Below are 15,728 nucleotides of genomic sequence, written 5' to 3' on the forward strand. Positions count from 1 at the left end.
CTGTGTTGTTGTATGTGTCTAATTGCTATGCTTTATCTTGGCCAGGTCGCAGTTGCAAATGAGAACTTGTTCTCAACTAGCCCACCTGGTTAAATAAAGGTGAAATTAAAAAACACTGGCAGTTATAGAGCTATGTTGAGCTATGATGAACAATAGATGTAACAGGACACATATGTTCTGTTTTTACATTATTTTAGGTTGTGCAGGATATCTGGTTTGGCAATGTGTTTTCTTTTTGGTGAATTAAACATTCAATCTCCTCAATGGTGGTATATTTAGACTTCTAAATCTAACAAGGACCACATCAGAAACAATGGTGAACAATTAGTGTTAATATTTTACTCAAGAATTTCTGCTTACAAAATGGTCTCTACAGGTACCACACTGTCAGTGTAGTTAAGGTCACCTACATCCATCACACACTCCGCATGCATTCCCCCATGTGGGTGTGTTTGTTCACCTGCGGGTACAAACAGTCATCACTGTACACAGTAGGAATTGACATTGCTACCACCCCTGCAAGTGCGCTAAATCTGGTCCAGTGGATTTAGAAAGAAGGTCACAAAGGCAGCATGTAGCACAGTCCCTTGAGGCCGGGGTACAGTAAAGTCCAGACTATAGAGCAGAGAAGGCAAGTCTGAAGCAAATGAGAAAATGCCATTGATGTGGACCCAGAGCCCAAAATACTTTATTTTGTATGTGGTAGAGAGAAGGCAGAAAAAGACGATTCCATGCTTACATTTAATTTTCTCTCTCAAATTGATTATACCTTTCGCTCTTGCTCTGTCTCTCTTTCTCTCTCCCTATTATAAGTAATTAAGCATTTCACTGTTAGTCTACACCTGTTGTTTACAAAGCATGTGACAAATAACATTTGATTTGTATCAGTTTCCCATCTGTCTCTCACACTGTTGTGTCACCGGAGAGCAAACAGGGTGGCGAGAGATGGGGGTGACAGTAAGGATTTAATGGTCAAACACCATTAACACACACACAAATTACTTTACCAAGAGACAGGTGCCAGTTCAGATGATCTGCACAGTCTCGTTAAGTCTCCAAGTTGACTTTTCCAGAATGATTGTGGTCTGGAAAGACAAGCAGGACTTTTGTCGACTCAACTACAAGTGTCTCATGAACAAGTCAAGATCACTGTGACAAAGCAGGTTGTCACTTCATTAAAATGGGGTTCAAAGTACAGCTGGGCGGATACCTCATATCAATGAATTATTTAGTCTGAAACAGACAGGTTAACAAGAGGTTGAAACTCAGTCAAAAACACACAGAATTTGTGCTTTCCTGTTTCTTGGACATATTTTTGTAGAATGGTTGACAAAAAGTCATTATTTTGCTAGATTAATGTAATGCATATTCTGCAAATACCAGAATGATGACCGTTATGACTAATCATCACATTCACAAAACACATGATATCTCTATTCCTCACCCTAGTATCATATGACGAATCCACTCCCGTTGGGCTTACTGGGGTGAGGTCAGGTGCTGATGATGTGGAGGACATGAGGGAGAGATGAACCAACAGAGGATTAGGAGTAGCCCTGCGGCCCCTATATGCCGCTGCTAAATCGTGGCTGCCACTGCAACAATTATTCTTTTTTTGGGGGGGGGGGCTAAAACCAGATGTAAAGTATGTAAAAAAGATAATGGAGAAATACATGATTTAATAAGATCATCTTTCAGAACTAACAATGACCTAAATAAAAACAAGACAGTCAGAGAGATCTGAAATTCCAAAAATGTTATGGCACAGGGTCCCCATTGATTTTGTTATGTTTGAGTCACTCCGATAGCATAAGAACAAGGCATAAACCATGGCAAATTGTGTATAATTGCAGGAAATAAGCTTTAAAAGGGAAAATTCTCTCAACCCATGGCAAAATGTGTCGAATTGCTGGTAATTAGCTTTGAAACTGCAATTTTTCTCACAGCCCCATGACAAATGTGTAGAATTGCAGGAAACAAGCTTTAAAACTGTAAAATGTTTCAAGTTAAAAGTTTTAATATCACGTGCACAAGCACAGTGTACTGCCTTTATTGCAAGCTCTAAAATAGCCAAGGCAAAATTTATAGAATTGCAGGAAATTTTCTTTAAAACAGCAACATTTTGAATCTGCGGCCAAGAGGAAGGCCTCTAAAACTGTGCACTTGGCCACGCCCACTACCAAAGCCCTTGCCCTGTAACTTTGCCACATCTGCTGAAAATAAATCCTAGGGGAAACACTGCCTGAGGTGTGATACCTTTGATTACTTACTGATTACAGTCAGTCACCATGAAAATCCCTAACAAAGTTATTTGTTTCACACACCATCCAAAACAATCATGAGAAATAGTGAATGGAGAATTACGGGAGAAGAGCTGCGGGGATCAAAGTCAAGTTAAAGGCGCTTCTCTCCTGACAAAACCTGCAATCAGTACAGGGATCTTCTCTCCTACAATGTTTGATTTTGGTGGTTGGTGTCTGTCTGGTTGAATAAGACCCCCCACTGTATGGGCTTACTCATGGTAACGATGCAGCATCAGGAATGTGTATTCTTCTCCTGACAAAAACCACCTCCATTGCCACAGGCACCTGCAGATCCCACCTGGATAGTAATCTTATACCAAAACTGGAGGCGTTCTGTCGCTAGGGAATGCTGGTGTGATGATATCTATGACTGTGTGAGTGTGAGTTTTAAAAAACTGTATTGTTGGATTTTCACTTTCTACTGGTTTGATTGATTTGATGGCAAACATCATTCATTAGTGATGGGCTGTGGCTGCATTTGGTGTACATTTAAATTAAAATATTATAGTAGCATACATCTTTTACACCTCCAATCTTTTTCTCATTACTCGTTGGTTCCCTCATTGCCTTGCTGTTAAATTTGGCACCACTGTAAAGCAATTTCCAAACCACAGCACTCAAGATGTAGACTGTAGATAGTTCCAGATCAGTTCTTACAACAAATTCACCTCAACACCAGTTAGGGTGGAGCACCTAACCCAAAATGGCACAGGTTTTTGTTTGAAGACATTCAATGTGAGGCGGCTGGTATAAGCTAGTGATACAGAGCTAACGTGATTAGCCTGAGCATTCTCCTCCTTATTGCCGGGAGTGGTAGCTTGCACTGGCAGGTCTGGTTACACAGATTGGGAACCGAGTGTGTGTCCACGGGGGTGTCAGACTCGCCAGAGCCAAAAGCGAAGATGACATGCAAGAGCTGAGGACAATATCAAGGTCCTTTTTCCTCCCTGTTCAGATAGTCTAAGGTTATTTCTGAAGGTTTTGGGTTCCTAATACCTTAATTATAAGTCATAGGGTACAAAAAGTGACCTCGACCTCTCGTTGTTCTGCCTTTAAAGGAATATTAACAAAGTCAGTCATGTATGTCATTAGCTGGATCTGTATGGTCCTGGTCCCCATGTAAGTGTCTATGTTGGGACAGAAATTCACCTCAAGGTATCACACATTTCACTCATCTCAGTTGTGGCATTTCACTAATGTTTAAGACTCAGGTTGTTTGATCTCAATGGTAACAAACATTATGTATGCCCTCTTGAGGATACTCAATTATACTCAATTAGTTTTCCTGTAGCTTATTCAACCAAAATCTGAATTCATCCAGTGAAAATCATGTTTAAATGTCTGAGTGAGTTAAGCAGCTAAATATTCATGCCACAGTATGACATTTCAAGGATCGTGATTAGGGGTTAATTAAAGTAAATTACAAATCAGTACTTATTTAATAGTTAATTCACATGACTAGTCATCAAAAGTCCTGCTTTAAGACACCATTATTCAAGAACATGAGGCATAGTGCACATTAAAAGATCAAAGTGAATCCACATTGTCAGAAGATGCTTTTTAGCTAGTGGAGTATTCTCTCCAGACGGAAGCTTTGACACTACTGCTTATCGTTAATGGAGGGGAATTCAGAAACATGTGCAAGATTGTGCCAGGGGCTAAACAGCTCTAATCTAGAAGTTGGCTCATTGCAATTGAGTTTGAGTCCATGACATGTTTGTAATGATCATTGCCAGGTCTAGCTGAGGAGGCCTTTTGAATCATTGAGAAATTGTCTGATCTGCACTTGGTGGGTGTGTAAGTAGAAAGGGGTTCTCTGAGGGGTTTGGGGGAGGGGTGCCAGGGGACTGGTGCTAGTCTCTACATTGCTCAGTTACAATGACATGTCTTGTGCTAAAGGGGACTCTAACATCTACGCTGACTCCTTATAGCAGCCGTTGCCATGGTGACCCCACAATATGCCATAATTAACTAATGAATCACCATGGAGTACCTCAGCTCAGGCACATCCAGTTCTGGTTGGTCGGGTGAACAGAGGGGGTGGGACCTAGGCTGAATCCTAGGCACAATACTGGGCTGGGTAAAGGGAATGGGTGGGGCCAAAGAGGCACCCAGGTGGCCACTTGGAGCCAAATATAGTGCATTCTTTTAAAATGGGATCAGGGCACCTCTTAATCATCGCTAGAAGGCGAGACACTTTACATTCATTTCTCTGTGATCATATTATACCACTTCCTAGAATTGTCTCTTGTCATTTTTCTGTTCCCATTATATTGAGGGTAAGAGTCTAATAGCTAATAGAAATTCAGCTCAGGACGGAATGATAAGTCTGAATATGCTTTTTTAAGCTGTGATTCTACATTTTCCACAACCACGTAGGTTCCCTATCAAAAGCTTCCTTGAATGGCCATACTAATACAAACCAGGGGCTAGTCTTGGATTTTAAAAAACGTATCCTACTTTTGATTTAGATATACATTATTTATCCCTTCCTCTTGATAAAGCTGTTAAAGACTAACAGTTTGTTCTAAGTTGTGCACGTGTTGTGTTCAATTGTCCTTGTAATATTTTCAGTTCAGAACTAAGGTGTACATGTAATGGTTGTAGCCTATGCTTCAGGTCAGCCTCTAGGCTTCTTTGACAGACCTGTGACAAGATCCCTATCCTCACACACAGACCCAGACAAGGGCAGCCAATTCAGCAGATTTCACCCCCAAGCATGGCCTATGAGCATCAGCTGTTCTTGTAAAGGGGACTTTCACAGGTCAAAAACCACAACCTTTGAAATTGTGAGAGTGCCAGAAAATGTGAACACTATTCATTAGTTCAGTTACATACTGTCTTGTTCTATTAAGGTGATCAGGATTTCATATAGCCTGAATAAACTATAGGCAATGTTGTTCAGCGTGTCCTTGGCTATATGGGAAAAAAAACACCTGTCATCTCAACAATAAGTTGATTGTGCTATTTCATTTCCCCATTCTATAATGTCTGTCCCATTGTCATTAATCTCCCGACCAATCTATGAATGTCAATTATCTGTCCTCTTGGTAAATTGAAAGAGCGTTGGACTAGTAACCAAAAGGTTGCAAGTTCATATCCCCGAGCTGACAAGGTACAAATCAGTCATTCTGCCCCTTAACAGGCAGTTAACCCATTGTTCCTAGGCCGTCATTGAAAATAAGAATTTGTTCTGAACTGACTTGCCTAGTTAAAGGTAAAATAAAAATACAAAAATAAATATTGTAGCGACCTTAACCCAACACCTAGAAACCTCGTCAAGGGCTAACAGTTAAAGTGTTGGCTTGAAAAATCACTGGACCTCGAATTCACTACATTGGTGGCAGAAGTGTGATGGCGCCCTTGAGGGACTTGGTATAGAGAAGCGTGTGGATACAAAAAAAAGGTGTAAAGTAGTGACATCGTCAAGAGGTTCAGACCTCTTGGCGTGACGGTTAAGGCACAGATAGAACAAGGAGACATGTTTCAGATATTTAAATCTGAAGCATCCGGTTTAAAATTTCCATTCACCACCAAATGGTGAAGAGAGGAAGCCCAGTGGTTGGCAGTGGGAAAGTATGAAGCGAGATGGAACTGGGCCGACATTCTGCAAATTCTCATCAATTAAACATTTAATCTCAATACAGTTCTGTCCCAAAACAAGAATCTGCTACGAACAGAGTGGACTAAGTTTAATAGACTTTACTGTTTAAAAAAAAAAATGCATTGTTTAGAAAGAGTGCAAGGGCGAATTGAGTTATTGCACACACGTACTTCACTGACTTTATTGTCCCCATGGGGAAATGTTGTTGCAATGTCATGTACACGTTTAAAGTGGCGTTTAAATACAAAACAAATTGACAATACAACTTTCATAACAGTTTACATACCAATAAAAAGAGACTGGCCTGCTGGCCTTACTGGGTCGATAGGAACATTAGCCCGAGCTATTTAGGAGGGATATCACACCTGGCACAAATTGTCTAGCTCTGTTTTTCCTGCCGAGAGGTGCCCTATACCTGCACCCAGAGGGGAGTAGTTCATAGTCTAGATACAGGGGGTGGCATGGGTCTAAAATGATTTTGTGACCCTTGCGGAGGGCCCTGACCTTAAAGATCTCATCCAGGCCTGTCTGACTCCAAGTACCTTGCTTGCTGTGGTGATAATCCTTCTGTCACGGGACTCTTCTGTTGAAGGAGAGGCGGACCAAAACGCAGCGTGGTTATTTAGATACATCTTTAATAAGGATGAAAATAGAACAATATACAAAAACAAGAAACGTGCAAAACAGCCCTATCTGGTGTACCAAACACAAAGACAGGAACAACCACCCACAAAACCCAACACAAAACAGGCTACCTAAATATTGCTCCCAATCAGAGACAATGACTAACACCTGCCTCTGATTGAGAACCATATCAGGCCCAAACACAGAAACAGACAAACAAGACATCCAACATAGAATGCCCACTCAGATCACACCCTGACCAAACAAAACATAGAACATACAAAGCAAACTATGGTCAGGGTGTGACACCTTCTCAATATATTTCTCTGGCTGACAGTGGAAATGCCAAACCAACAAACAATACAAAAAGTTTAAACACTTTCAATGAAAGATTTGTAAAACAGAGTCAGTATAGTACAATTAACATTAAAAGATGCCATGTTTTTGAAAAAGTACAGTCTCTGTTGACTCTTTTTGTAGATCAGGGGCCTGTTGCACAAAAGTAGAATTAAGACATCCGGGATAAATGACTCAGCTGAGCTCAATGAAGCCAAAACATGTGCGTCCAGGCTTAATTGGTTGCACAAAGACCAAGCCAGGATGAGCAGACACGGATTCATTAAGCCAGGTGAAACCAATCCTGGATAGGTGCGCGCTCACGGCTCACTCAAATAGACCCCGCCACAGATCACAGATTAACTGATTTACCATGGCAACTAGAGCCGCGTACTTTTCCCCGTCGGAAGCACAAATCCTCATGGAGGCATACGAGGAGGTAAAAGATATAATTAAGAAGAAAGGCAACACCGCCACAGTGATAAAGCAAAGAGAAAAAGCGTGGCAAAGTATTGCAGACCGCCTGAATGCGTAAGTAGTGCACAATTACACACTCACCGCTCCGCTGAAACATCACAATTACAATTCAAATATTTAATTCACATCTCCAAAAATGCAGTTGTACTGTAATTATGAAACGGTTAAATTTTTTAATTGAAATACATTGCAGATATGAGTGAAATTGTGTAAAGTAACTCCATCACACTGTATAAAGCTATGATACATTTTTTGATATTTTTACTGAAAACAAGACAAAAATACCAAGTAATTTTTTGCAGTGTGACTCCATTAAATGTGTGTGTGTGTGTGTGTGTGTGTGTGTAGATTAAACATGAACGGGCCAAAACGGACATGGCAGCAGGTCAAAATCAAATACAAGAACATTCTGCAGAATGGTATGGTCCCTGACTAATATTTAACAAAGCACAATCATATATTGTACCCAGAAGGTGCCTGCTCACACATTGTCTGTACTGTTTTAGCAGTGAAAAAGAATACCCACAGACAAGGCACGGGTGGTGGGTCACCAAAGGCTGACCTTACCCCAGCAGAGGACATGGCCTTGGAGCTAAATAAAGGCAGGCCCGTCTTAGAGGGGATCCCTGGGGGGAAAGAGACGAGCATAGGTTCCTCCCAAGATGCCACCCGCTTCATTCAAGGTATGTCCTTCCATCTCTACATGGGATACAACCACATTCATATTGAATCAATTTGGACTGTCTGACTTTGGTTTACCTATTGCCTTGCAGTGCCTGGCAGCACTGTGTTCCTGTTAGAGCCACCAGCACAAGCACCAGACGATGCTGATCCAGTGAGTACTCCATCAAAGGCATACTGTAGGCCTGGCATGTCTTGTCTACTAGCTTCAATATGAATCCGATTAAATGTGATAGGGTGAAGGCCCCAGTGCAGCAGCAACAGCACATGATGGAGACGATGATGAGGAGGAGACCATCTCTCTGGATTCCAGAAGGCATGAGGTATCATGTTAAGACTGTGAAAGTACTATTTACTCTACAATGGTGAGGAGTCCTCATCAAAATCAAAAAATCTAATTTCTTTTACAGGACCCAGATGCTATACAGTGGGAAAACCAGCCTGGCAACATAGTGCGTATTAGTAAAAGGACACCACATCCTGCCAAATTCCAGCTGCGCTAATTGTATTGTGTTCACAGAGCTCACAAGCTATCAGAAAGTTGTATGGCAACCACCTCCGCGCCAAATAGAACTGGCAGACATAGACATTCAGTACAAGAAGAAAAAGATGGAAAATCTTGCACTGGAGTCCGAAATAAAAAAGAGGACAATTAGGAAACTGGACCTGAAATAAAAAAACTTGAGAGGGAGGTGAGATATGCCTTCAATGTACACTGTATGCTAACTGTAACACAAATGTATTAATCATTATTTTTTCTTTCCTCCCCAGCTCCAAGAAGATGACACAGCTCAAAATAAAAATTAGGTATATTCTCGTAAAGTCAAGTGAGCCATGACATATGAGCTCTTATTGTGAGCACACAGGACGGTGGCATCTTTCTAAGGTTTTTTTATTTTCCCAGCAATCAGTACAACCAAGTCATCGTTATAAGGCATCGCCCTCTTTTGCCCACCCCCCCAGCACCAGGTGTGGCCACTAGCCTATATGAAGGCCCAAAATTGTGTGTTCCTTTCTGCTCTGACAATGGCATGCCCATTCGTGCGAGATGTGGTGGATGAAGAAGCACTTGTGCTGAGGAGAGCCTTCAGGCGAGAAAGGGTCTTCAGGGACCGGTTGGACCCACTGGCCTTCCCTGATGACCATCTATATGAAAGATACAGGTTTTCTGCAGATGGCATCAGGTATCTATGCAGACTACTGGGTCCCAGGATTAAGCACCGCACTGCACGGAGCCATGCACTGAGTGTGGAGCAAATGGTTTGTGTAGCCTTGCGCTTTTTTGCTAGTGGAGCCTTCCTGTACTCAGTGGGGGATGCTGAACAAGGCCCAATTTGCCGCACAATAAGGAGTGTGTGTCTGGCTATCAAAGCATTAGCAGATGTCTTCATCTCCTTCCCTGGCCACAGAAGACTCTGTGACATCAAAGAGGAGTTCTATAGGATTGCAGGTAAGAGGATCTACAAATTACAGGACAACTGTTAACACATAGTAGGATACTCATTACTTTGTGTGACAGGTTTCCCCAATGTCATTGGTGCAGTGGACTGCACACACATAAGGATAAAAGCCCCCTCAGGTGCCCATGAGGCCGATTTTGTGAATAGGAAATCCTTTCACAGCATTAATGTTCAGGTGAACATAACTTTTTGATATTGTCCATTGTGAACACTCTGCATTGCCAGTGATGTGCATTGATTGGTGTAATATTCCTCATCTTATGATTTCAGATGGTCTGCAATGCTGACTGTGTGATCAGCAATGTTGTGGCAAAATGGCCTGGCTCAGTCCATGACTCCAGAATCTTTCGGGCCTCTGAAATCTATCAGTGCCTATCACAAGGTAAGCCACACAACCCCTATTTATAACCATCATGGCTGTGTCAAGAATATCACTGTGTTTATGAGGTAGTAATGATGAGATTTTGTGTTGACAGGTGAATTCTCTGGTGTGTTGCTGGGAGACAGGGGGTATGGCTGCCAGCCTTTTCTCCTGACACCTTTCACAGACCCCAGGAAGCACAGCAGGCCTACAACCATGCCCATGCCAGGACCAGGGCCAGAGTTGAAATGACCTTTGGCCTCCTGAAGGCACGCTTTCACTGCCTTCACAAATTAAGGGTCAGCCCTGTTAGGGCATGTGATATTACTGTGGCTTGTGCTGTCCTCCACAATGTGGCCTGCCTGAGGAAGGAGAGGGCCCCCAGAGTGCCACCAGCCATGGACTGGGACAATCCGGCAATCTTCCCTGATGACGACAGTGGTCGGCTGCTGAGGGACCAATATGTGTTGAATTATTTTAGTTAGTATGTGTGCTTTCAATTTTGGTTAAATATGTCCTGCGGTGGCAGAGGAATTTGGGTTTTTTGGGTTCGTTTTTGACAATTTGGCCTCTTTATGATGTTTGTGCGGTATACTGTGTGTAATACAAGGCTGCAGGGAGGCTACTGCATCCATTCATTTGTCTGTTCAGTTGATGTGTATGGATTTGTCCTGCATTTATTTTAGTGTGCAGACATGCAGGGTGTGTTATATACAGACCTTTGAATGTGTATGTATAATATGCTTGGATTCTGTGCTTTCCATCTTGTAGAGTCACTGTGACTTCAGTTTCGAAAGGAGCTGATGGTTTACCTGCTTTGTTTTGTCCTTATTCAATAAAGGAACATAATGTTACACATTGTGTTTTTATATTCATATGGAATGTGTATTTGTTTATATGACAGAGTACTAGGGCCACACTGAAGAAAAAGGATAAAGTCATAAATTTATGAGGCTGGTTCTTTCTGCAGAAAAGCTACATATTGTTTTTACAGTTTTGATACTTATGACAATGTGATACTTAATATTCTGGCACATCAGCATGTCTTTGTTTATGAAACCATACTGAAGTACAATTTCACGAAATGCCCCACATCTGTCATTTTAACAACTGTCCTCCTTTAAAACAACTGGTTACAATATTATGACTTGTGTTTTTTTTCCCCTCTGTGGCCCTAATATTCTATCATTTTATATATAGCCTTATAGTCTATGGGAAACTGTAAATTATCTAATGATAGCAACATCATCTAAAAATCATTTTTTATCCAAAATCATTGAAATTAATGATCACAAACGTTTAAATAATAACAGTGGGTCTAGTTATATGTGATAACAATGTATAGTGAGCAGTGAAATAACTATTGGTTTCCATTTGTGGTGACTGCTGACTGACATTAGGGATGAGATTAAATAGATCCTGGAATTTAGCCTGGTCTGGAGCAGGCTAGCTCCACAGAATAAATCTCCATGGTAATTTATACCATAACATATCCTCCTGCCCCCTATCCATCTTTAGTGCAACCGGATTACGGATCAATTGAGCCAGGATCACCAAGATATCCTGGCTTAATCCCTTATCCTAGTTTTGTGCAACAGGCCCCAGGTCTGTACATTTACTCCACTGAAGCTTATTGTCCAAGAGGACACCCAGATACTTATATTCCTCTACAATCTCTATGTTCTGACCTCACCCGCACTTCTGCCCACTATGCTTAATTTGCTCCCAACGGAAACGACAGGCTGCGGTGTATCTTGGGTTAGTTATAAAATATTTGGTTGGGTTTGAGTCCCAGTCGGGGCTACTCCCCGAATTTACTACAATATCAAACATCAGGATACCGACAGTGCACTTCCACCAGCAGAGTCTTCCAAAGCCTTCCTGTTCCTAGCACATCTTAAACATGAACAACTATTTTAGGGTGAGACAGTGAAGGCATCCAATTGTGCTATTAGTGAGGACAAGTGTTGAATGCTCTGAAGGCCTGGTGTGGGTGGATAGGGGTGGGTATATGAGGAGTGTTTAGTGATGAGAACAGGGGTGAAGGTCCTAGTTGGCAGGAGAAGGGGGCTTATTCGGTGGATGTCTGATGCCATTTTTCCACAGTGGGCTTGAAGGAGAGCAGCAGCTGTGATAAGATGGGTAATAACAAGAAAAGAGGAGAGGAGTGAAAACATAAGAGAGTGAGCTAGTGCAGCTGTCTGAAAAAGGTCTGGAAAATAACAAAAGACTATTAACGGGAAGAGTTCTGCTTGACAGAAGAACCCTATTAAATGTCTTACCCGCCAAGGTTTAAATATAAGCTTGTTTGAGCTTTATGGGTTTACTTTATCAGACACTGCTATCACCAGTAATGTGGTTAAAAAAATAGTTGTCTTTTAATATGTGAATATCTCATGCCAGAGGCCTAGAACATATTGATGTTAATGTGGTTCTTAATTGATAAAAATGTGCAAATCGTAAAGGCCAAATATTGATAACATTGTTGCAGAGTAATTATGGTCATAAGAGAAGCATAACAGAAACTCAGTGCAGATATTGAGAAACAGATTCTTTAACTATGGATATTGTTACCTATATGTTAACCTGGAGGCTCATCCATGGAATACCATGATGTCACTTAAAGAGCAAGGGGGCTTGATGTATGGTTGAAGTCATTTGAAGAGGGTAACACCATATCCTGTACTCCAAATGGAGGCATTTGGTTGACTGGCTTGCTTGAGTCTGTACACTACCACATATTTTTGGAAAGCCAAGTAGAAGGATACAAATGGTGGGGAAAACACAGTGGTGGGTGCAAAATAGCTCTCTCTTCCAAGACACCATTACGCACACACAGCTGGGATGAAGGAACATGACTGATGTTTTTCACACCTCCACAGAAGCCATATATTCAGGCTGTGTGATGATTTGATAAGGGCCATGGTTGACTGCTGTTCCAGAGCAGACAGGATGGGGGTGGAGAGGAGCATTAAGCAGTCTAATAGGGGATTTTTTTTGGCACTACCATATGACCGTCCTCAGGGCATGGGACTCACAATGAGACTCACCGGGACTCACAATGAGATACAAGACGTCCATTAGCAAAAGCATGCCGTAGTCTCTCTCAACATGGACTAGGATAATAGATATGTGTTAATGAATAACTGCCATACATATCATTTCCATGCACATACATACTCTGTTTTTAATGGCAATCATGAGTTCTGTATTTGTCTACAATTTTAGCGAGCTATCATTAAGTAATACTTTGATAACATCATTGAATTCCCCTTGGTGATAAAAATAATTCCTTAACAATCTGTCATGTACTATACACCAGCTCTGATGTATGGGAGGCATCAGACGGAAATAATACCATACAGTGAGCTCCAAAAGTATTGGGACAGAGAAACATTTTTTGTTGTTTTGGCTTTGTACTCCAGCCCTTTGAAATTATACAATGACTACGAGGTTGAAGTGCAGACTGTCAGCTTTAATTTGAGGGTTTTATCATTCATATCAAATGAACCGTTTAGAAATTCCGGCACATAATCCCCCCATTTTAGGGGACAAAAAGTATTGGGACAAATTAATGTGGATGCTACCATGATTACGGATAATCCTGAATGAATTGTAAAGAATGATGAGTGAGAAAGTTACAGAGGCATAAATATCATACCCCCCTCCCAAAATTCTAACCTCCCCTGTTATTGTAATGGGCGAGAGGTAAGCATGTCTTGGGGGTATGATATTTGTGCGTAACTTTCTCACTTATCATTATTCACAAGTCATTCAGGACTATCCGTAATTATGGTAGCATCCACATTAATGTAGAAGTGCACAAAATAATCTGAAACACAACCAAAGCAAACAGAAAATTCACAAGCTTGATGCAATCATTGCATGCTTGGAATATGGGACCAAATACTAAACTTTTTACTACTTTAATAAACATAAGTGAATTTGTCCCAATACTTTTGGTCCTCTAAAATGGGGGGGGACTACGTACAAAAAGTGCTGTCATTTCTAAACGGTTCACCCGAGATAGATAAACAAACCCTCAAATTAAAGCTGACTCCGTTTTAACCTCAGTCATTGTAACATAATGAACTACACATTCTAGCATCTAGGCTATAGCCCATAGCACTACCATTTTATAACTCCGTAAAGGGAAATATAGTATTGTTTCGAACAAAGATATCTACATATATTTTAGTATGTTGTGTATCCCTGGAATTAAATCAGAATCCATGCAACCATTATAGTTTGTAAAGCACAGCTTGTCCAAAAAAAGTGGTCTCTTTTTCTGCACTGAATTCAATATTACCACAAACTTTTTAAAACCACGTTTACCTTTATTTCGAACAAACAATTCAACACAATCGCTTTTTTGTCTTTTAATAATACTCAGACATCGTTTACAAATGAAGCATTTGTGTTTAGTGAATCAGCCAGATCAGAGGCAGTAGGGAGGACCAGGGATGTTCTCTTGATAAGTGTGGGAATTGGACAATTTTCCTGTCAAAAGGTAACGAGAACTTTTGGGTATCGAGGAAAAAGTAATGAGTAAAAAGTACATTATTTTCTTTGGGAATGTAGTGAAGTAAAAGTAAAAGTTGGCAAAAATATAAATATTAAAGTAAAGTACAGATACCCAAAAAAAACTACTTAAGTAGTACTTTAAAGTATTTTTTACTTAAGTACTTTACACCACTGCTAGTGATAATGCATTTCCTTGCATTATGCCTGGGATGAAAACAACTTGCCATTGGCTCAACTTACCCCAAGGCAAACATTTTGACTATTTAAGACCACACAGCTAGGTTTAGGACCCCGTATTGAAGCTTATAGAGACCCCAACTGATGTATAGAACAATCTTAAAAATCTGTGTTTTAGGTCTAACTTGCTTACCACTTCTTTCATGTGGTTTCTTCCCTCACATACTCCATGAAATGATGACCTCTTCCTAGATATTTTGTAAAATTATACATTTTTGTGTATGGTTTCCAAGAAACAAGAGTGGCTCAACTTAGCTTACCCCTTGGGTTCAACTCACCCCACTCTACCCTACAGGTAACAACTCTAAAAACAATGGGAACTGTCTTGTCTTTGGCATCATTAAACTGAAGACTTATAGTTTTTATCAAAGATTTTCTGTAATTAGTATTACGCGATTAAACTGATTAATCATGTAACTGTAATTAACTAGGAAGTCAGGGCACCAAGGAAAATATTCAGATTACAAAATTATAATTTCCTAATAACTTTTCAGATATTTTATATCTGATCAATTAGTCTTCGAATTAATGAATTATTTACTTTACCTCACCTTAGTCTCATTCCAAATGTTGTAAATTGTTGGAAATCTGCACAAACCCAGTCTTCACTATGAGTCCTCCATACATCAATTGTCTTAAATAATTTATTTACTAACTTAGCAATTCATATAATTGCATAAACAAACAAACAAAGTAAATATGATTCCAAGAAATTATAGGAGAATGTGCCCTAGTGGGCTAAACCGGCATGGCGGCTTGTTAGACAAAAGGAGGAGTGGGGTTCACCTGAGAAGTCACTACAGAGTTGATAATTATAACAATTGAAATACTAATCCTTTGCACATGAACGCTCACTCATTCGTGAACAATTGCAATCAATATATATATTTACGCTCAGTGTGTCATCTTGATCGCTGTTGAAAAGTTTGTTTCTTTTGTAGAATTGTCCATCTCTCTCTCTGTCGTGGTTATAGTGAATAGTTCAGAGTGACATTCATTCATGTTGTTGTAGAATGGATGTTTCTGCGGTTGTCGTTCTTTGCGTTCAATGATACCGAATTCCGAGCTGCAGACTAGTAATTAATATCAAAGACTTGTTCTTATTCTGTCGGTATCGATAG

The 15,728-nt window shown here is 40.6% G+C and overlaps 1 protein-coding gene across 3 annotated transcripts; it reads left to right on the top strand.

Annotated features, from left to right (window-relative positions):
• Positions 1-7,006: 7,006 nt before the first annotated feature.
• Positions 7,007-10,386, top strand: LOC135573782 (putative nuclease HARBI1). 3 transcript variants are annotated; one of them, XM_065023726.1, is made up of 10 exons: positions 7,007-7,763; positions 7,851-8,027; positions 8,118-8,179; positions 8,262-8,348; positions 8,436-8,717; positions 8,797-8,832; positions 8,930-9,475; positions 9,545-9,660; positions 9,756-9,867; positions 9,962-10,386. In XM_065023726.1, exons 7-10 carry the CDS (start codon positions 9,013-9,015, stop codon positions 10,096-10,098), a joined length of 828 nt encoding a protein of 275 aa, XP_064879798.1. In that variant the 5' UTR covers positions 7,007-7,763; positions 7,851-8,027; positions 8,118-8,179; positions 8,262-8,348; positions 8,436-8,717; positions 8,797-8,832; positions 8,930-9,012; the 3' UTR covers positions 10,099-10,386. The 3 variants fall into 3 exon arrangements, 2 of the variants coding, with proteins under 2 accessions (XP_064879798.1, XP_064879797.1); XM_065023725.1 differs by having other exon boundaries at positions 8,797-9,475; XR_010464916.1 differs by lacking the exon at positions 9,545-9,660 and having other exon boundaries at positions 8,797-9,475.
• Positions 10,387-15,728: the final 5,342 nt, after the last annotated feature.

This window comes from Oncorhynchus nerka, linkage group LG10 (assembly GCF_034236695.1).
Source record: "Oncorhynchus nerka isolate Pitt River linkage group LG10, Oner_Uvic_2.0, whole genome shotgun sequence".
Classification (NCBI taxonomy): domain Eukaryota; kingdom Metazoa; phylum Chordata; class Actinopteri; order Salmoniformes; family Salmonidae; genus Oncorhynchus; species Oncorhynchus nerka.

Bases quoted from the DNA above. Each gene is read 5' to 3' on its own strand.
- LOC135573782 (XM_065023725.1), top strand. From the start codon at position 9,013: ATGAAGGCCCAAAATTGTGTGTTCCTTTCTGCTCTGACAATGGCATGC. The intron at 9,476-9,544 runs GTAAGAGGATCT...TTTGTGTGACAG, and splicing joins GGAGTTCTATAGGATTGCAG to GTTTCCCCAATGTCATTGGT. The intron at 9,868-9,961 runs GTAAGCCACACA...TTGTGTTGACAG, and splicing joins CTATCAGTGCCTATCACAAG to GTGAATTCTCTGGTGTGTTG.